This window comes from Enhydra lutris, unplaced genomic scaffold (assembly GCF_002288905.1).
Source record: "Enhydra lutris kenyoni isolate GAN:26980312 unplaced genomic scaffold, ASM228890v2 scaffoldscaffold28, whole genome shotgun sequence".
In the NCBI taxonomy this organism is placed as follows: domain Eukaryota; kingdom Metazoa; phylum Chordata; class Mammalia; order Carnivora; family Mustelidae; genus Enhydra; species Enhydra lutris.
In genome coordinates, this window is record NW_019154112.1 from 10,354,717 (window position 1) to 10,376,138 (window position 21,422).

Consider the following 21,422-nt stretch of genomic DNA (forward strand, 5'->3'; position numbering starts at 1 on the left):
CTTGTGGGTCAACTATCCTCTTACTAAAAAGACTTATTAAAAAGACCAGCCTATTTGGTGAAGAAATGTCATCTCCATTAATTATTCATTTTCATTTATCTGTGTTCAATATACTTTTTAAACAGAGAAAAGCAAAAAAAGAAACAATACACATCTAAGCATTTACACATGCGATCTACCCTCCAAAATCTTGCAACAAAAATCACTTCATATGTAAATAAGATTTCACCCTTCAAAATAAAATATTTATTTTACAACATGAAATACTGTGGATCTCATATGATCATCATAAAAATATGTCTAATCATAGAAAAACAGCAAGTCATTTGTTCCAGCTCCTCAAAAATATTTTAATCATGCAAAATCAATATAATGTACTCTAACATAATGCTAAAATGTTAACCAAGATGAAGTGGCTTTTATTCATTTTACAGGATGTATATTTGGCAATAGTTTTTAAAAATAATTACTCTAAAGGAACTCTAAATATATTATTTCAGAAACAATATTTTAAAATACAGCAGTCAGCAACAGAAACTATTGTTCTTTATACATTTTTGGCATAACACTGCCATACAATTACAGAATTATAAAACAAGTGTTTCATAGTACCATACAGATCCAGAAACTGGTTACAACTCCTACCACACACACATGGTATTGGTACTAACAGACATGCACAGCATTCTGTAATTCATACTTCAGTAGAATACAGAGCACAGAGAAGACCCAGTGGCTGCTGGACAGTGAGAGCTTACGTGGGAAGTAAACCACACATCTTTTTAGGAATCATACCCATTTTCCTGAAGTACCTAAAATACAAAGGACACGGTAGTTTCCAGAGTAAAATAGTGCCAGGACCCAGTTGGCCATCTATCTTCTTAGGTATACTAATGAAAGGCCAATAGCTTATTCAGGAAAAGGGAGTAAATTGTCTTTTTATAAAAATGAAAAAAAAATGTTTATCAAAGGATCAGCTAATGCTTTTCTCTCACTTCTTTCTCTTAATTTTAATGCTGCACAATTAATATGATGTCATCTCTTTTATGGGAGTTAGTTACTTCATTTCTAGACAATCTTGTTACCGAATCCTATCTCAGCCAGTCCCTCAGTTTAATTGGTTAGTAAAACCACCAACTATTGATACACACTGGCAAAGAAATTAAACTTGGTACCTGATCATTTGTCTACTTCTACCCCTCTACCGAAATGTTTCATTCTACCATGGAGTGGGTGGAAATCATGATTCAGATGAGAGTATTAATGGGATTCTGTTTGCACACCAATCCCTGATCTCCCAGGCAAAAATAACATTGAGCTAATTCTGAAATCACATCCCTACCATAAAGTTTTTATAGATCATTCCTCATCTGCTCCCAATAATTCTGTCACTTGTACAAACTCCTCATTGGTTATATCTTTATTTCTGTAGAAAGTTTCTTGTTACTGTTTCTAATCTTTTGTTCCATTTGTGTTTTCCTTTTCTTCACCTGAAACTAAATTAGCCCCGAAAAAAATCAATGCCCATTTGACCAATGAGTATAGAACTTGAACATTTCTTACGGCCAAGATTATTATATAACTAATCTCTCTGTAATGTAAATGTAAACTGTTCCATAAACTCTGCTATAATTTAAAAATGAAAATGTGATGAACTTCATAGCTTAAATATATTTTCACGAGGTTTCTGATTTTTTTTTTTAACAAGGTCTTCAAGCCTTACAAGTAGGCATCAATGTCTCTTCCCTTTCAGTTCATTTTTAAAATACACTGAGTCATTTTATAAAAACTTTTTAGTATTTAACCTATGAAAGAACAACCCAAAAGAATTTTTGATTCAAGAACTGGGAGGAGGGGTGGGCGGAAATGGTATTCCGATGTTTCCCAAGACGGTTATTAAAGATTCAGCTACGATTTACATAACAGGTGTCCAATCGTTCATAATTTCCTAAATGACTACAAAATGGTAATAAATTATAACATATTTTGTGAAAATCGATACCTATTAAAATTGTATTTGGAGTCCAAGTTAGTCCACTTTCTTCAGAAGTCAGGGATAGTGGAGCTCAACACCCTCGTGATTCCGAGGAAGCTCTGAGGACCCATCATGCCTTTGGAGAGACTGGAAGCCAGTGTCGGCTCCACTGTACCAAGACGCCCACCTGATTCTTAGTCCCCATTCTCGACTCTACTTCCAGGCACAGTTTGAGCCATAAAACAAACACTTAATTGTATATCCTCCACATGAAAACTTCAATTCAAGCAACAAACATATTAAGAAGCTATTTCCCACAAATAACTAAAACAATAACTCTGAACAGATCAAGAAAAAAGCAGATGACAAAGAAGATTCTAATCTAGGAAAAAAAGCAAAAACAGTGCTTTTTAAATGTTTCTAACAAGAAAATTAGTTTCAGATTCCTCTGACCAGCTACTGGAGTTAAACTTTTAAATAATTCTCTAATTGATTTCCATTTTCTGCATCCATCTGCAGCTAAGAAAAGAGTAAAATACCGATAAATATTACTTGTAGTAACTGAGTAATGTTTAAAATGAAAATCATAGCATGTAGCAAAATCAAGTAAGAACATAAATAAGTGTACCAATGTAGTTGATCTTTCTTACTGTAAACAATTTCTGTCAAATAAATGACATTGTTGAACACTGTGGCAAGTACACTTCCTATGCTATTGTCACAAAGGGAAATTTCTCCAAAATGAAAAAGCACCAACGTAAATTCAGTAAAATAGTGATATTCATGGTTTGGAAAGTTCCTCATGGCAAGATTTTACAATGGAGTAAAAATCTAAACTTCTGAATGAAAACCATTTACATCAGTTAAGGCACATCTGGACACCTCCAGGCATTCATATTTATAACTATATCATTATTAACTTCAGTAATAAGGGATTTTTTAAAACACAGCCTGTCCCTGAACACAATCTGCTGGGTAGGCTGGATAACTAGAACAGGGAAGGAGGCAGGGTAGTACTCACTGTCACTCTAGAGATTACCCCCACACAAATCTGTTCATGTCATAAACACTACAAAAAAAGTCAAAAGAAGCCAATATATGTAACTGCTAATGTTCTAGATCCTACACTGACCCTGTTTGACCCATACTCTGGAATTCTCTTAGTGGGAAACAAATTAGAAGTCTTCAAAACCATTCCTATAACAAAGGATTCCCACTCAGCCCAGACAGACATGAAAGACCCATAGACGAAGCTACTTTCAAGTAAAATCAAGAATGTCCTTTTCTCAGGTTAGAAAATACAGCTTCTAGAATAACCTCAATTATAGAAACACAAAAAACGTGGTTGATTTAGTTACTCAAGAGAGTATAAACTCAACCATAACTCTATTTTAAAACTTTGGGAAATTTAACTCTATACAATTAACCAAATAGTCTCTATCTATCAGTTCAACCAGTTTTTGACCACTTGATATGGAGTTTACCTACTAAAATGGTTTTTTAAAGAGTAACTCAGAACACTGGCACTGTTTTTCCTTTTTCACCAGATCATATTTTCACTCAGATTAAAGCATAAAAGCTAGAAGCAAAGTAGGTAATTCTATACAACAAAACATGAAACATAATGATAATGATAGGTGTTAAATGACATTTTCATATATTTATATTTTTAATACTTAGCAAAAAAATCTTAGAACTTCTCTAGTAACTCCTGAGTTGTATATTTTATTTTCTACTTGAAGCTGAAAAAAGTAGTCTCAAAACCTAAATTCAAAATAAAACTATACAAAATAATTTTTGAACTGAGAACTAGACCTGATTTAGAGAAAGCAGACACATTTTCACTTCTATCATGATTCTTCTGAGTTCCTTATGAGATTGAGCATGAAACTGTATAATGATACAATATTCTTAATGTTATAAACTTTACTGTACAGAAATATATCTTATAATTATATATCACTTTACAGTATTTCAAAATACTTTCACATATATTATCCCCTTAGAGATATGAAAGCACAAAATATTAGAAATGTACTAGACTAACCAAGCGATATAACATCTATTTGCCATGAAATGCAATTTAATATTTTATCAATAGCCAATGTTTATATCCTCGCAGTCCAAGGTACAATAATAAAGTCTATATATTTGCAAAGATTCAATAATGTTTCTAGCTATTTGGCCATGCTTCACTGCATTTTTAAAACAGCTTCTCAATAAATTTCTGCAAGCATATGGTAGTTTTTCAAAATACAAAACATCAGCGTCAAACCCAGAGGGCTGTTTCATATTTAAGACCCACATAAATACGTATCTACAGATCTTATTTAAAAAACTATTAATTGTACAAAGTATTCTTTGTAGAAAAAAAATTTTAGACACTCAGTTTTTATTTGCAAAAGGAATGACATCTCCTCACTTGTTCTCTACTGAAGAATTCTCTCATAAAATATTTGCAGATTAAATGGAGGAATTATACTGTTACATATGAATATGGATCTTAAAAATAATAGTGGGAAAAGGCCACTGTTTTAAATGGAAGCCAGGCAGTTTTTCCCTTGAGACTAAATCTTCTCTAATTAATTGGCATAATCTAATCAAACCCCTAATTAGGAATAATATTCTAAAAGTTAAATTGTTGAATGAAATGTTTTACCTGTAAGGGCTCTGATACACTACAGTTTCCAAGACATTCAGATTATATCCATTTATTTTTGTCTCTGTCCACTGTTTTTTAAATATTTTAATATCTGATCACAAATTTTTAGTAGTATACACATAGAAAGCAGTCTGAACGCTTTATCATGTATTCAGAATTGGTAAAATATTTTGAATTAATCATGTTCCTACAATTCAGTTCAATGTGACAACTACTCTCACCGTCTAACTCTGAAAACTGTTTATCCTCTCTATGGGGACATTGCTACAAGCACCACATTAGAGGGTCCATACAAAAACGAAACCGAAGTGCAAAAGCAGAATTGTTTCCCCAAATCTTTATGTTCACTTCACAAACAATAGAAAGCAAAAATTGGGATGTTATGGGAACCAAAAATGAGAAAATACTCTAGATTAATTGGAATATGATATACAACTTGTTTCTAATATTCATATTTAAAAAGTCAAGTTTGAGCAAATGTGATGTTTCATGTAAACTTCAAAGCAATAAAGTATTTCTAAAGGCATACTGTTGATATATTCTCTAGAAATCTTTGGCTGGAAATCCCCTGATCATAAAGGTAACAGAAGATGGTATGTTATGACTAACAAATAGAACATAGTAAAAATTCTCTGGTGGTTAAAGTGAATCTAAAAGCACAAGAGATACACAAAAGCCAATTCTGCTCTAAATGAAAGTGAATTTTTTTTCTATTAATTGCTTTAACTATATTTGTATGTATGCTTTGAAGTTCTCACCATAGCATTTCTGATTATTTTCTGATTTGTTATACTAATTAATAATAGTAGTAGAGGAAATAAAATTACTTCCTCTTAACCAGTATCAAAACATCAAGTGCTTGCTAAACCTGAGGATATGGAATTTCAAATCTATTCTCAATTTCGAGGTTTCACGACTTAGAGATACAACAAATTTTTTTTTTAAGATACTCTGGACTAAGTACTATTATTAATTTCATAGCCCACAGAACACTGAGATAGTCAAGGATTAGGGACCACTACCTTGTTGACAGCATAAGAAGCATGCCGTTTAAAAATGAGTAATTTCTTTTCTTATTTTTTAATTCTTTAGTCATTTGCATTTAGATACAAGCACCAAATTTATATGGAACAGCCATAAAAGCAAAATCCTTCTCTTGGACTTTTGCATCAAAATTTGTTTTTAAGCATTTAACATAGAAAGACATTTTTATTATTTTAAAAAAGCAAATTCTTGATGATCGTACAGTTGAAAAGTGCCTTTCTGTTCCATTTAAATTTCAGTACAGGGGATCACCTGAACGTACCCAAGAAACACACATGCTGGCTGACAAAGATGGCAAATGAGGGCAAGTGCAGAGAGAGGGAAACAGGAAAGGGCAGTGAGGACAAGAAATGGGCTGGGAGATTATAGCTCCCCAAGAATATAAATCTCACGTACCAGAATTTAAAAATAAACATATTTAGGTGTTGTAATGATGAGTCCAAATTACTCTATGGATATATCTGAAATGACCAAATTGTTTTTCCAGCTTAAGAAATAAATCCATAAATTGGCAAAAAGCATGGCAACAGGACGAAATTCATCCTCTTGCTTTTCTTCATGTAGACTGTAATCTCCCAAGGAATTTATTTGATACATCAAATACTACATGATTATTCCCAGATACACTGAAAATCACTTAAAAGCAATCATTAGGTACAGAATTTGAAAAGTCACATCCTAAAAGCATTACAGAATACATTCGTTTATTGGGTCTTGCTTAAAACTTCTTACTAAAGATTAAATTCATTGTCATCCAAAATGAAAAACCAGCAAAAAAAAGTTGACAACAGAAATCAAAAACAGATGGGGAAAATCTGCAATGTGCCCTCCGTTCTTCAGGAGACCCTGTACAGTTCCTCCTCCCTTACCTAAGCTGGGGTGTGGGTTCTCTGATAATTCACTGTGATTGTCCATCATCTGGAGCACCTGCAGCTCCAGGATCTTCACAGTCTTTGCTATGACTGTCACCGTCCTCCTCTTTTTCAGAAGAAGCTGTACTCTCCTTCTGCTCAGTGGGACTGGTGACTGTTTTTTCCGGTTCAGAATTTGAATTTTCGCCATTACTGTCCTCTGTGTTTCTCGGCTTGGTAGCTTCACCGCTGGGCTCTGCACTGGGCCTGTCTCTCTCCTCTCCAGGCCTTCCAGGCGCCGCTTTTTTTTCTTCAGCTGTTTTGCCATTTAAATGAACAGCTGAGGAGGAATTTTTGGAGTCCTTGGATTTTTTGTGCATAGAAGTTTGACTGATGTGACCGGAGGTGGGAGGGGCAGGCATCTTCTGGGCTTTGCCTCCCCCCTCTGACTGTTCTTTCCTCGGTGGCCCCCAGATAAAATTCTCTGAAGGCGTGTAATGTTTCTGGGCAAACCGCAGGAGCTTTCTCCTCTCTCTCCTGTCTCTAATTGTATAAACAAAATACTCCAGAGCACTCTGTTTAATATTGGGAATAGTATTTTCCACAAGGGCTTCATGAAGAATAAATTTTACAAGAGGAGATTTAAAACTTTCATATCCAAGCTCACCAAGGCTTTTAAGAATACGAGTGATTCGTAAATAGTTGTGCTGGGACCTGAAAGAGAGAATTGAATAAAATGTGAGTGTTGGGGGGGGTGGAAATCAGGTGAAGAAAAGCAGGGGAATGAAAAGTATTGGAAAAATATTTTTTAACTGAACAAAGACTTTACTGAAAGTCCTATCAGACACCATTGGAAGAATAAATTAGAAGTTATTAAAACATTATACTTCAATGTAATGGCAATCTATGCGACATTCAAATATACAATATAAATTCCCCTTGTTACTTTAATTCTTCGTGTTTGAGAAATATTTAGATCTAAAATTTATTCCCACTGATGTTGAGCTGTTGTTTCCTAAGCACACTGAGGATGTGGTCTACTAGGGCATTTATCTGCAACATTACCAACTGTACTGCACCCTCCACAGGTAACTGGCACCAAACATAAATGCAAAATGAGCTTTCAGCTGAAGCTATGACTTACAGTGTCAGCAAAATCCACCATACCACCCAACTCATAAGGACAGCACCAAAAGCCACTCTACCTTGCTAGAACAATTGTGACAAAGGATGCAAAACTGGTCTCTCACAGAACATAGTGAGGAGCATGGGCTTTGGGGACACACCTGGGCTCGCACCATGGCTCTACCCCCACAGCTACATGAGGTTACGGTATCTCTCTCTGACTCAGTATCCTTATCTGCAAAATAGGCGAAATGGCCCTTCCCTTACTGGACTGTTAGAAGAATCAAATGAGTTGAGACCTATGCAGAGCACATAGGACTCAAAAAATATTAGAAACTATTTAAAATTCATGTTGTGATTGTTATTATTTAAATGTGGTACTCAGAGCCACCTATGTGTACCTTTCCCAATTTAATCACCTAATCGTCTTCCGTCCATGGCCTCTGTCTCCTTTTTCCCAGAGAATTTTAAATTTTGCTTCTAATGGCAAGGACTCCAAAGATGCCTTTTTCCCCCACACTGCACAAACTTCTTCACCGCCCCCAAACTAAAGCTGTTAACAGATGAAGGCTTTCCAAGCCTATCTCTCTCACAATTCATAACATACTTACCCTACGTCACCGGGCAATAGTTGCCTTATTACAAATACCTGGCTGCCTCCTCAAGGCTTCTTCGGCTGCACAGATGATTCAAGCATCACCAACAGCCTAGGATTGATTTACCCTCTACTGACACACGACCATACTCACCACTCATTTCTAACTTCTGAAAACCTGTTTTTTTTGTTTGTTTGTTTGTTTAAAGATTTTATTTATTTATTTGACAGAGATCACAAGTAGGCAGAGAAGCAGGCAGAGAGAGAGGAGGAAGCAGGCTCCCCACCGAGCAGAGAGCCTGATGCGGGGCTTGATCCCAGGACACTGGGATCATGACCTGAGCCGAAGGCAGAGGCTTTAACCCACTGAGCCACCCAGGCACCCCCCGAAAACCTGTTTTATACACCAGACACTGAACTTTATACAAGCAATGCATACACCTGCTTTCGTTTCCAAAAGTATTTGCAATATTTCACTTAGGAAGAACTAGTAAATTATCTGGGAAAAGTGAAGAAGGATGTGGAATTACCTGAGGGACGGAAGGGGATGGTTCCACAGTCTCACATGTTAATAAGAAAGTTTGGACAAAACAAAAACCTTAATGATTCAGGCTAGCCAAACCTTGGAAAAGACAAGCACAGCAGTTTTATCATCCCTATTCTCCTGGATGTTGACCACAAAAGTATTATCCTAATATTCGACTCTTTGAGGCCAAAGGGTAAAACACAGCAGGTATGTTTCAGTCTTAAGAATCTGTATTTTTCAATAGTTAGGAAGTAAAAATCTTCTAAGGCAAGATGAATTTGAACGAGGTTAAGACAATGTGCCATTAACAGCAGAAATGACTTAGTGTTAGGTTAGTATGGAGTTTCTATTCCCCAAAAATTTAGAGATAAAATCCTTGAGCAGTATCTGCTTCTATAAACCTGAGAGAGAAATGCATGGAAAAGTGGGGGGAATATTTTTCTTCAAAAATCCCAAAGATGAGTTACATGATCCAACAAAATGTACTCTATTGCAACCAGCTCAATTACACATATCTAGTCCTAGACGAAGGGCCAAGATGGGATTTCTGTACACATTTATCCATATCTATACACTCTCTGATTTAAAATATTTATGTAACAGTAGAAAAGGACAAAAACTTGGGTTGAAGAGAATGAAAATGAAGATTATGGAACAGAAGTACACAAGAAAGAAACTGAGTGTTTCAGTTATGATTTGAAATAAATATGACAAATAAAGACAAAATGGAAGAGAAGAGAGCAGATAAAACCCTTCTAATGTTGTAAGCAGTCTTTGGGGTTGCACAGCAGATAAAAGAGAGAAGTTGGGCTTCCCAAAAGAAGTAAGGATGGTAAATAGGACTGCAGGTGTCAGGAAGGCCAGGTAGGTGAAGAGAGAACACACAGGAGGTAGAAAATAAAATAGAAGTGAGAAGCAATTCCAGGATCTAAAGTAGGCTCCATAATCTAAGGATTTGTATCCTTATCCTTTAATTAAATTTTTAAATTTAATTTACAAATTAAATTGGAAATACATCTGAGTGGTTGGTCTACATATCTGAACTCCCATGTTTGAAAATATTTCAGTTCTTTTAGTCATGGTCACTTGTTCCACTAAACGTTACTTCATTTCACTTTCATTCAATACTTTTTTTTCCGCTGGGCTACTATAAATATATTGAGTTTCCTGCCTACTCTAAGAAACTCAAGATGCACACAGATTAAAACACAAATAAAAGCTCTGTGCAATACCCAGGGAAAGGAAAATGAGAGACAGTGGGTGGTGGAAAGAAAAGGATCTGAATGGGGCAAGGGAATCTGATGGTTAATTCAGGATCCCTTCCCTGACCTAAGCCAGGAGATCATTTTAATTAAAACCTTCAGAAGGGATCTATTTCCAACTATCAGAGAATCAGAAAATAAAACCCCAAGGAGGATTTAAGCTGGCAAACGTCTTTTGTTCATTGTTCGTTCGACAAACATTTACTAAATGAGATTGCTGTTCCAAGCAGAAACAAGAAGCTGAGGATGGCGATTCTCTAAAATGATGCTCCTGCTGCTGTCCTTCATGTCAGTAGGCTACTTGCAGATAGCGTTCGTTGACAGTATGACAGAAGGCCTTAGAAACTCTGTCCAGAGACAACTATCCACATTGCTTAGGCAAAGGCATATATGCTTCTGCTCTAAGTGTCCTATATAAATCAAATTTAACTTGAGTTATGAGTTTCTGGATCTTATACTCAGGATCATAAAGCTTTATGCCTGTATCATCGCTGTTTTAGTAGAAGCTACCATTTTAAAAGTGTTGCCTATGATTAATAAAGTAAAAAGAAGGCTTAAACATTAATACTTATACTCATTTTAGCAAAGCAAGATGAAAGTTCTGGAAAACACCAAAAAATTCAGTTAACTGATGCCTAAAACTGTTGGGCAAAGAAAAATTTCCTAGGTTACTTTTTTTTCCCCCTTGGTATTTGCCCAGCTCAGCTAATTATAATGTGCTAAAAAAAAAAAAAAAAAAAAAAAAGCTTTAAAGTTGTTGGTTTTATGGTCCAATATTCGTAAGTCACCCTATAATTAAAAAGAAAAAAAATCATTTTGCATACAAAGAAAATAATAAGAAAAATAAACTTTGGGTATAAGTATTAATGAAAGTTATATATATCCAGGCAAAAGAATACAGTAAATCAATTCCAAATAAACCATATTAAAATTTCCTTCACGGGTTTTAGGATTTAGTAAGCAAAAGTGGGCTTCTGATTTTTACCCAAATAATGAAGATTCTAATTTTCCCTCTTTTTTAGTAATGTACAAACACATTTCAGTCTTTTTGTTATTGTTGTTATGTTAGTCACCATACAGTACATCACTAGTTTTTGATGTAGTGTTCCACGATTAATTGTTTGTGTACAACACCCAGTCAGTGTTCCATGCAACCCATGCCCTCCTTAATACCCATCACCAGGCTCAACCGGTCCCCCACCACCCTCCTCTCTAAAACTCTCAGTTTGCTTCCAAGAGTACACAGTCTCTCATGGTTCTTCTCCCTCTCTGATTCCCCCTCCTTCACTTTCCCCTTCCAGTCTACAAAATGATTTTTATATGTCATAGTCTTAATTTATGGATTTAATCTAAGAAGGTACCATGCCCAATGAACAGACCTAGCAGCAGGAAGCTCACAACCTAGCAGAGGAGATGTGGAAAGCTGTATACAAGAAATGGGTATGAGTGCCAGGAACCATGGTGTAAAGAGGGAGAGAGACCCCACTTGGCCTGGGCAGTAGAGAGGTTTCAGGAAAAAACAGCTCTGAAGAGGAATGGCCTTATTCCAACCTGCAATGTCATTCTTTCTTGTTGTTTTGTTGTGCTTTAGAACACAGAACAAGGAATAAAATGCATTTCAGACTAGCTTTTGAATTCAAATTTCTGGTCCATCTACTAGTTGTTCCTATGCTCCATACAGAGAACTCCAATCCAGAAAAAATAACATGCTGGCCCCCGATGCACTCCGGGGCATTACTTACTCATTCAGATGCTGAAACCTTTCCTGCCAGTTAACGGCCCGAGCAACATTTCCAGTTTTATCAACCAGTTTTATTCCAAAAAATTCTAACATCATCTTATAAGCCAGGAGGAATCTTTTAATTGCTTCTTTTGTTTTTTTGAATTCCTAAGGGGGTGAAAAAGTCAGCTGAAATGATTCAGTAGTTACCAGGACAATAAAAGAACAATATTATTTGAGCCATCTCCTATAAAATAAAATGAGCTTGCATTACCTCAATTTCATATGTAGTTAATTCTTTAGCATAAAAGTTCAAGCCTTGTTCTCTCAGGGGGAAAAGCCTATTTTTTAGAAAAATAATATTGTTATATTAATGTTATCTGGAAAACATACATGATTAAATAGGACATGGTTCAAGATACAGAAATGTAACTGACCATTGAATATAAGTGTGGTTGTGCTCCAGCTTTTCATAATCTCCTTTCCACTTATTTAGAACTTCTTCAATGTAAACACCTAGGCAGTAAATATTTAGAAGATGAGCCAGACATTTAAGACATTGTTGAAGGCATTTTAACTTTTAACCACTTAATCTTTATATTAAAACCTTTGAAATTTAATAATAGCACACAAAAATTATGCCAAGAAGAATATCCTATGCCATATACTCAGTTATGTAATAGGCCTAATTTTTCAAAATTCTATGGTACCTTGAATTACAGAAAGTTCTATCCAACAGTGTTACTCTAAAGGAGTTGACAAACTATGTCACTTGTTTTATAAATAAAGTTTTATTGGAACACAGCCATGCACATTCATTTATTATTTTACACAACCACAGTAGAGTTGCAGAGGTGCAACAGAGACTGCATGGCCCACACAGCTGGAAGTATTTCTTATCCGTCACTGGACAGAAAAAGTTCGCCAACCCTTGCCCTAGATGGTCCTAACTTCTTTAAACACAAGATGGGATCAAGATGAAATGTAGCCCAGGAAAAAAGAAAGGAATAAAAGAAAGGTGAGAGAAGAGAAAGAGAAGAAAAACATGAAAAAGGAGAAGGAAAGGGAGGAAGGAAAAATAGAAGAAAAAGGATCCATATTACAGAGTATATATCATCCAGCTTAATCTTCACATAACTCTCCCAAACAAGTGCTACCATCCCCATTTTACTAATGAGGACATTGTATGATTTGTTCAAAGTCACACACTGACAAAATCATAAATCTAAAGGTAGAATACAGGTCTTTCTCATTCCAAAAACTAAACCCTCTTCACCACATCCTACTGTTTCCCCATAAGAACCCATTACAGTTGACCCTTGAACAACTTAAGTTTGAACTATTTTTGTAAGAATACAGTACATAATGCCTATCACATACCAAATACGTGTTAATCAACTATGTATACCTCTGGCAAAGCTTCCTGTCAATAGGAGGGTATTAGCACTTAAGTTTTGGGGAAGTCAAAAGCTACACATGGATTTCTGACTTCTCTAATTCTATCTAGGTCCCCACCATTGACTATGTGGCCCATTTAATGAATTTTACAGAAAAAAATACAACGTATTTCTCTAAACGCAACTCATCTTATTCTTGCCTTCATACCACCAGTTTATGGTAGAAGTCTACTCATGGAAGGTTGAGTCAAAAGGTTTTTTTGAATCATACTCTTGGCCTTATCAGCATTTTTAAATCAATTATCCCTTCCAACTATCCCTCTTCCTGCTTAATAATTAAAATACATCATTGCAGGTTTATGCTTACTGGCAAGTGTATGTGTGTTGGGGGGGGAAGGATATGTGTACGTGTGCACATACTGGGGAAGAAATTGGGTGAGTTTATGTAACTTATATAATAAACTAGAATAACACTTCATGTGATCTCAGATAAAGCTTCTGACCCCTACCAACCCCATAAGATTTCAAAATAAGTTTTGTGGTAAAGACTACAAAAAATTAATGCAGTGCTTGAAGTTATTACTTTAAATTACTACCACAAAAAAAAATTCACTACTAGAAATACAAAAATAATTCAGTTAAATAATGTCATGTTCAATGTTTTTAATATTTGAAGGCATTCCTTTAGGTAAATTTTATTAAATTCAAGTAGGAGTCAAATTAACAATCTATCATTGCATTTCTTCAAACGGTTTTCTTGTCCCAGGTTCTAAAAAAACTAATAATTTAACAAACACTATTTCAATTAGTAAATAAAGCAGTGTGCTTCTATCCTTAGTAAACACAACAGAGCATTTTTACCCAGAGGTTTCCTCCTTAATTAGAGCAGATTTTTGGGACACCAGAAAATTAATTAAAGACAAGTGGATCTGGCCATTGTGACAATGTTCTCCTGTCCAGACTCCCAACTGTCACATCTCTCAGTACACAGTGCAGGAATTCCTCATCCCAGCACTCCTCCCAGTCTTTAGATAGCCTTCCTCCAGTTAGTTCACCAAAGAATGTAGTCCTGCTACTTGGAAAGCTTTGCAATCTCTGGCCCTCATTCCCTGACTCACATGGCTGTGGATCTGGCTCAGTTTCCACTAAGAACAAAGAGCAGAAGCCAGGGCCATCTGGTCACCTCGAAGAGATAAGGGCGAGAAGGAGAAAAGCCAACTTTGCTGGTTTAACCTGGATAAAATTAGGATGCTCATCATGAACCACAGCATGAAGCCTCAGTGAAATATGCATATTACTATAATGGATGCATCTTCTCCTTATAGGGGGAGAATCATAGAAAAGATTCTATGCGGACAGTTGTACACTTGCGAAGGAGGAAGCAGTTTACTTGGCAGAGATGAATGGAGATCTACCATCTTTGGAGTTCCCTTCCTAGAGTATCAGAACACTGCACTGGGACTGCTGGAGCTCCTTGAATTAGAATTAGATAATTCTAATAATTATCTATTAATTCTAATAAAAATATTACTTTTCAGCTATGTTCTAAATAATTTGGAGGTATGGTGTGGTGAAAAGAATACTGGCCCCTGGATCCTAGACCCAACTCTACAATCAAGTGACCAGACAAGTCAGTCATCCGAGCTTTAAGACCTACTGACCTCATCTTTAAAATGAGGAAGATTAATTTGATCTCCTCTAACACTTCTTAGTAACCTAATATTCTATGATTCTATGAATTTATGAACCTCATCTCTTTGCCTCTCACAGAAGTGGCCCCCACTAACACTATCATGACCCCCACCCTGAACAAGTGGTGGGAAGGTATTGCTAATTCACAGTTATTCCTCCAGAAATTGCCAAATGGATGTTCACAACTCTAGAGTCCAGGACTTTGGGGACACATTAGCCTATAGAGCAAAGTAAAGCCAGTCAATGAATAAATGCATTAAGAAGGTACGGACCACACAATAAACAAAGAACAACTAAGCATATGTTATTATTTAAAGTTTGCTTTTTACCAGGGTAGCAGATTACTTACCATCTGGCTTAAATGGAATTTTATTCTTATAAAAACGAAGATTACTCAAGTCATTTTGATATCGGATATCTTTGAAGTTCTGCTAAAGGAAAAAAAGAAATCAATCTCCAGCATATGGACACAGAAAAAAGGCACAAGGACCCTTGTTGCATATTTGCTTACTAGCAGCACAAAATAAGAAAAATAGAGAAGGGAAATATTTTATGTTTTAGAGAAAAACGTTCTATACTCTTACTGGGTACTGATGTCGATATTTGTACAGGTCCCTTGCAGCATAAAAGCTTCTCTTTGGTTTGGTAGTTGCTTCAGTGGAATCACCACCCTAAAATAAAAAGTGAAATTCCATTTACATGGTGAAGGAAAATAATCTGAGAAATTTCTAGAACACTTAAAATAATGAACACCCATAACGAAAGCCTGAAAAGTATCAAGCTGTTCAGTGTAATGACAGTATTAGAAATTTTCTTTTAATGATGCTTACTACAACATTTTTTGGCATTCTATTTGCCTGATTTGAACCCAATAACATTTGTCCTAAGGTGTTTTACTGAATAAAAAAACTATTATTCACCAAGAACCTATAGAGGCCAAATGTTCTAGATCAATATTCATCAGAAGCAGAACTCAAAATGAATTTAAGTCATTTACTTTACCAGAGGTCACACAAATGATTCTATGACAAAATTTTAGAATACATAATACTAGAAAATTGTTAAGATAATAAATCAATTCTACAAAAAAAATTGTCACTAACTGCAACATTTAGCTGTACTTAGAAGGAAAACACAACTTATGAAATGAAAAGGGGATTTTTAAAACAAATTAAATAGCTTTCTAAATTCCATCCTTCGTAGCACCATAACAAGTACACACAGGCATGTATAATCTGTGACTCCAGTGGTAACACAAGGTGACATAAATCAGCAAATTTAAAATATATAGACACAGAGTAGTAAAAGCTCTCAAATGAAATGAACTTCAGATCGTAGTAACTTATATATGGTAGTTTATTCATACTATGTAAATTCTAAAAATTTTCAACACCGTGAATAATTTTTAAAATGTAAGATATGGGTCAATGTAATCAGTTTCGTTTCTTTAACTATACGTACCAAGAGAATGTCTAAGGGAGTGCCTTATGTCCTGCAGTATGCAGAAGGACAATAAGACAGATGATAACGATGAAACAGAAGACAAAGTTTAGGTCTGAATATTCATTAAGAGCTTCGCCCCCTCCCAATCCCTTTCTCATCACCCTCCACCCCCATCTGTGTTGACAGATTAGCATCCTCCAAGCAATTTTCGCACCTTTTGAAGTGGTGTGATTCTCACTATTACTACAAGTATAGAGATACTTACTTTAACACCCAATTCTCCGATGTTTAACATTAGCTACTCTGTCATGTTACATAAGCAAGGAAAGCTTAAATTCTGGTCCTTGCCACACGTTTCAAAATAGCTCTGCCTAGCAAGTTTCTGAATCTATTTAGCCTGAGCTACAATCATATGAATCATCATCCTACATTTGTATAGAAAGCACTTTTCCATTTACAAAGCGCTTACATGTATATTATTTCATTTGATTCTTAGGACACACCTGGATGGCAGTTATTAGTGTTTCCAGCTTAGAAACAAGGTAGCCCGGGCTTAGAGAAGTTGAACAAGGCCCCAAAGCTCAGTGAGAGCACAGAACTGGAATCCCAGGCTTAGGGCTGCAAGTCCAGCTAATTAGGCATGAAGCCATTTCAGCTCCACTAAAAGTGAAGGAGCATGATAGGAACCTTGGTACAATGTCAACAGCCCAAGACTTGGATTGTCTTAACTCTACTACTTATTTGTGAGGCATTAAGCCAACCATTTAACTGAATCTTGGTTTCATCTTCTGTGAAACAAAGATAATGAGTCATGCCCTTACCTATTTCCCAGGATTATCGCGAGAATGACTGTATCCTCCAACCTCTAAATGTACCAACCTGCAAGTATCTGACCTGTTCCTCCAACTTCTGCTCCTTTTGGAATCTCTATCCTGTGCCTTTCACCTGCTCAGCCAAGGATTCTGTTCCTTAATATATTCATTGTTCCTATTTCCTGCATCATCAAAATTTCTCTCTCTTCTGGATCATTCCCCTCAGCATACAAACATGCTGTAGTATCTCTAATTATAAACGTACACAACATTCTTTGCCAAATCCCCCTCAAATGCAGCTACATAGCTCTGCTCCCTATTACAGTAAAATATCACTAAAGAACTGTACATACCCCCTATCTTCTCCTCCTCTTCTCCCATGACCCACCACAATCAGGCTTTCATCCTCAGCATTCCATCTAAACAGCTCTTTCAACGTCACTAACAAATCTCCATTTTTACCAAACCATATCTCAGTGCTCAACCTGGGCATCATCCCAGCAGCGCTGGCCAGTTCAATGCCTCCCTCCTTCCTGGAACACTGTCAGGTGCCACACCTCTTCTGGGTTCTTCCAATCTCATTGGTTCCCCTTGTCACATTTCTCTTTGGCTCCTCCTCCCCTTCATATGTTCTAAATAGAGGAGTGCCCAGGGCTTAGTTCTTATTTCTCACCACTCCTTAGTGACCACTTATCTGCCAGGACTTTGTACATCACCATTCATATAAGTTGATGATTGCAGTCCTGGACTAAGGCTCCATCCATGGATATGTTAAGAACTCCACTTGGACGTCTAATAGGATATAAAATTGAAGAGAATTCTTGACTTAACCTCTGATGATGCTTTTTCCCCAGACTTGCTGATCGTTAATGTCGCCATCATTTGTCAGATCTTCACTTGAACTAAGAATGAAGGCAATGAAGGAGGTGAGAAGTAGTCAGACTGGGATATATCCTAAAGGTAGGTCTAGTAGTACTTGCAAATGACTATCAGGAGGGGCAACAAATGGAGCTGACAGTCAAAAAGCAACATTAAAAAGCAGATTTTTTTTTTTAGGGAAGTTAAATGGTGACAGTAACAAGAAAAATAAATGATTAAAGGGGAAAAGGGAGGGCTGCTGTGGTCTACCATTTCTGTCAGAATTAACTGAAACATTAATTATCCAATTGTTTTCTATAGATGGACCTAGTTAGCTGGACTGAATCTAAGCTGGCGTTTTTTGATATCCCAAACTTCTCTGAGACGGTTACTTAATTGGGAGACAAGAGAAAGGGAAAGACTGGCGTACAGCCTCTAATACTTTGGGAGGGGGCTGCTGAATTCACAACGCAAAATGACCCATCAGCAAACCAGGACACAAGGGGTCCGAGAGCTAGTCACAATTCCAACAGGTTAAAGGTTCTACATTAGTTACAAACATACTTGGGTTTGTATCATTCATTCTCTCCCTGGATGTTCTTGGGCAAGCTCCTCATACTCTCTAAACCTCGGTTTTGTCTCAAATGGGGAAGAAAACAGCAACTTCCACCCAACCCCCTAAACTGCAGGTGACTGAAATAACATGTTTAGCGTACAGCCTGCACTGGGACTTTGCTTCCTCCTTACCTACACAGAGATGATCATCCAGATTTATAAAGCAGCCTTAGCTGTAATATTTGGGTTCTCCAGCCAAGCACCCTGTGGTCATATTTGACTTTGGGCTCCATTTTTTTTTTCCACTCTCATTCCTCCACAGCTGATAAAGAGAAGGGCCTAATGCAGAACCACAAACCTTTAATACCTCCAGGGCACGCACTTCTTTTAGAGGGCTGCTTATACAATTCCTCCTTTTTAGTTTTCCGAATTATTTTCAGTCTGTCAGAGGTTAAAAGGGATAGTTATCCCTTTACTAACCTCTCCTCCAAATGATATTAGGCAAATGATTTAAGCACAGTTGGAGCAACAAGTCTCTGGGTGGTACAAGAGTTTTGAAGAGTGCCCTGAACTCCTCAGTTGAAAGGCCTTACTTAGGGTAAGAATTGTGGTGTTTTAACTTCCGTTGGGGACCTTCCACAATACTTGAATGGCTATAGACCCTCCTACAGGGTAGAATGCTCGCTGCTCCTTAGTTGCAGTGCCTCCCTATTCTGGGTAATTTTTACCAATAACACGCACTAGACCAGTTTTCACAATCCTCTATTTTTAGACAGGTTCCTCCCACCCCACCTTCGCAGCACCCAGCTGCGCTGCAGAGGCAAAGAAAACACCCATTTAAGTTGGGTTCTGCCGTGAGAGACTTCCTTGTAGTGCCCGCGGTCAGGCCCCAGGCCAGCAGGGGACGGCTCCGGCGCTCCCGGCCACGGCAGGCCCCCCGGGTCCGCGGGGCGGCGAGACGGCCGCCGGCGCGGAGGGGTCTGGCCGCGGAGGATCGGCAGCCGCCGGCGCCCCGGACCCTGTGCTCGGGGGTCGCTCGGCGTTTGCCCCTGTCCCCGGCGACGTCCTTCCTCAAGGGGCAGGGGCGCCCTGGCCCAGCCCGAGGCCACCGCGGGGCCGCGTACCTGCTCGGCGCCCGCCGCCTCGGCGTCTTCGTCCGGCGCGGGGTCGGCGCGGGGCCGCCCTCCGACTCGCTCCGGGGGCTGCGCAGGCTGCTCGGGCTCCTGACCCGGGCCCTCGCCGCCGCCACCCGGCCCCGGCTCCTCGGGCTCGGGCTCCGAGTCCGTCTGCCAGGTGGAGTCGCAGTCCTCCACGGTGGTGGGTTCGCGGAAGCTGACCCCGCCGAGCAGGTTGCCCATTGAAGAGGCGGCGGCGGGCGCGGGAGTGCGGGGCTGCGGGGCGCGGGACGGGGCACTGGGCGCGGGCTGCGGCAGGCACGCTAGGGCCCGGGCATGGCCTCGGCGAGGGCGCTGGGCGGCAGCTTCGGCCCGCCCGCCGCCGCACTGCCTCAGCGCGGCGAGCGGCAGACAGGCACACTCGCGGGGAGGAGCCGGCGGCCCCGGGACCGCCGCCGCCAACGCTTGAACCCGCCCATCTGGTTCCTTCTCCTCCCCACCCGCGGGAGCCGGCGCCGGCCGGGAGCCCCGGGGAGCGAACTGCCGCCGCTGCCCGCGCCCGCGGCCTCAGCGCCGCCGGCCCCGACTCCGGGGCCACACCTCGCTGCCCGCTTTCCACCCCGGAAGGCCTGCCTTCGCCTGGCTTTTGACGTCTCCTGGGGAGGATCGGGGTCTGCTGCTCATCCGCCCCTCTCCATCTCTACTCGGGGCAGGACCACGGGCATGGGGCCCCTCCCAGCAGAGCCGGAAGAGTGGTCCCGCCCAGCCCTGGAAGCCGGGGGCTGGGGTGGACGCGCTGTCGAAGGCGGTGTCACAGTCCGCGGGGAGTCCCGTCCACACCCCCTCCTCCTCTCCCGGCTGGTCCGGGAGAAAGATGAATGAGCCACAACAGAAGAAGACAAAAGCGAATGGTGACCGGGCACCACAAGAACAGAAAATCCAAGCTACCAGGACTATGTATTTAGGCCAGCCACCAAGAGTCCCCATGGACTAGATGGAGTCAAAGCTCTGTCAGCTCATCTGATGACCAAATATCTCTTGAAACAAAAGGACCAATAACAGCTAGACTTCCCCATTGATCTGTGGAATGTCTTACTATCACCCATTCCACATCCATGCCCTGAGTAGAAGAAAACCTCAGAATTGTAGCCCTCTTGGTCTGTTCCAGAAATGAAAAGAGGAGAGAAAACGTGTTACAGAAATACTTAAAGGTAAAAATAGCATGATCAAATAAGGAGCCCAGAGCAAAGTGGCCATTGCAAACTTTGTGTTACAACCTTTTACCAGGAAGGAAAGCCTCTTGAAAGCAGTCATGTCTGTATGTATGCCAGAACTTGGTAGGGAGTCAGTAACATTTGTTGAATGGGAACTGAGAAAATAGGTTAGATAAATAAGATAATATCTTATAAATTGGTGTACTTGAAATATGTACTTTCTTCTAAAGTATTGCATGATAAAATAGGAGACTGAGTCAAGGCCAGTAGTCTATTTCTAGTGGAAAAATCAGGTGCACAGGGTGCCCAACCTACAGAGAAATCAAGATGGCCTCTCTTCAAGCTGCAGCTGGGATTCTCACCTTGGACAGGTGGCATAGCTACTTTAGACCTAAATTTCATCTATAAAATCTATAAATCTATAAAATATCTATAAAATACAACCAAATTTTATATCGGGGTCCTTCGCAGCTCTGACCTTCTGTGGTCCATGACTGGGAAAAGCTCTAAAACTAATAAATAATAGACACCAGATGCACAGAAAGACTTTTTTGATTATAATGGCTCAGTGAAGAA

The 21,422-nt window shown here is 38.8% G+C and overlaps 1 protein-coding gene across 3 annotated transcripts; it reads right to left on the minus strand.

Moving 5' to 3' along the window:
- Positions 1-1,664: 1,664 nt before the first annotated feature.
- Positions 1,665-20,124, minus strand: LOC111152249 (opioid growth factor receptor like 1). 3 transcript variants are annotated; one of them, XM_022510696.1, is made up of 8 exons: positions 19,642-19,689; positions 17,936-18,006; positions 15,434-15,520; positions 15,199-15,280; positions 12,198-12,276; positions 12,035-12,101; positions 11,783-11,928; positions 1,665-7,246 (listed from the first exon to the last, which is right to left on the minus strand). In XM_022510696.1, exons 2-8 carry the CDS (start codon positions 17,984-17,986, stop codon positions 6,580-6,582), a joined length of 1,179 nt encoding a protein of 392 aa, XP_022366404.1. In that variant the 5' UTR covers positions 17,987-18,006; positions 19,642-19,689; the 3' UTR covers positions 1,665-6,579. The 3 variants fall into 3 exon arrangements, with proteins under 3 accessions (XP_022366404.1, XP_022366402.1, XP_022366401.1); XM_022510694.1 differs by lacking the exon at positions 17,936-18,006 and having other exon boundaries at positions 15,199-15,277; positions 19,642-20,124; XM_022510693.1 differs by lacking the exon at positions 17,936-18,006 and having other exon boundaries at positions 19,642-20,124.
- Positions 20,125-21,422: the final 1,298 nt, after the last annotated feature.

What these genes read in the sequence shown, in the direction of transcription:
- LOC111152249 (XM_022510693.1), bottom strand. Translation starts at nt 19,875, where the DNA reads ATGGGCAACCTGCTCGGCGGGGTCAGCTTCCGCGAACCCACCACCGTG. An exon ending in AATTCCATTTAAGCCAGATG is followed by an intron (nt 12,277 to 15,198) that starts GTAAGTAATCTG and finishes TTTACTGCCTAG; the next exon opens with GTGTTTACATTGAAGAAGTT. An exon ending in AACCACACTTATATTCAATG is followed by an intron (nt 12,102 to 12,197) that starts GTCAGTTACATT and finishes TCTAAAAAATAG; the next exon opens with GCTTTTCCCCCTGAGAGAAC.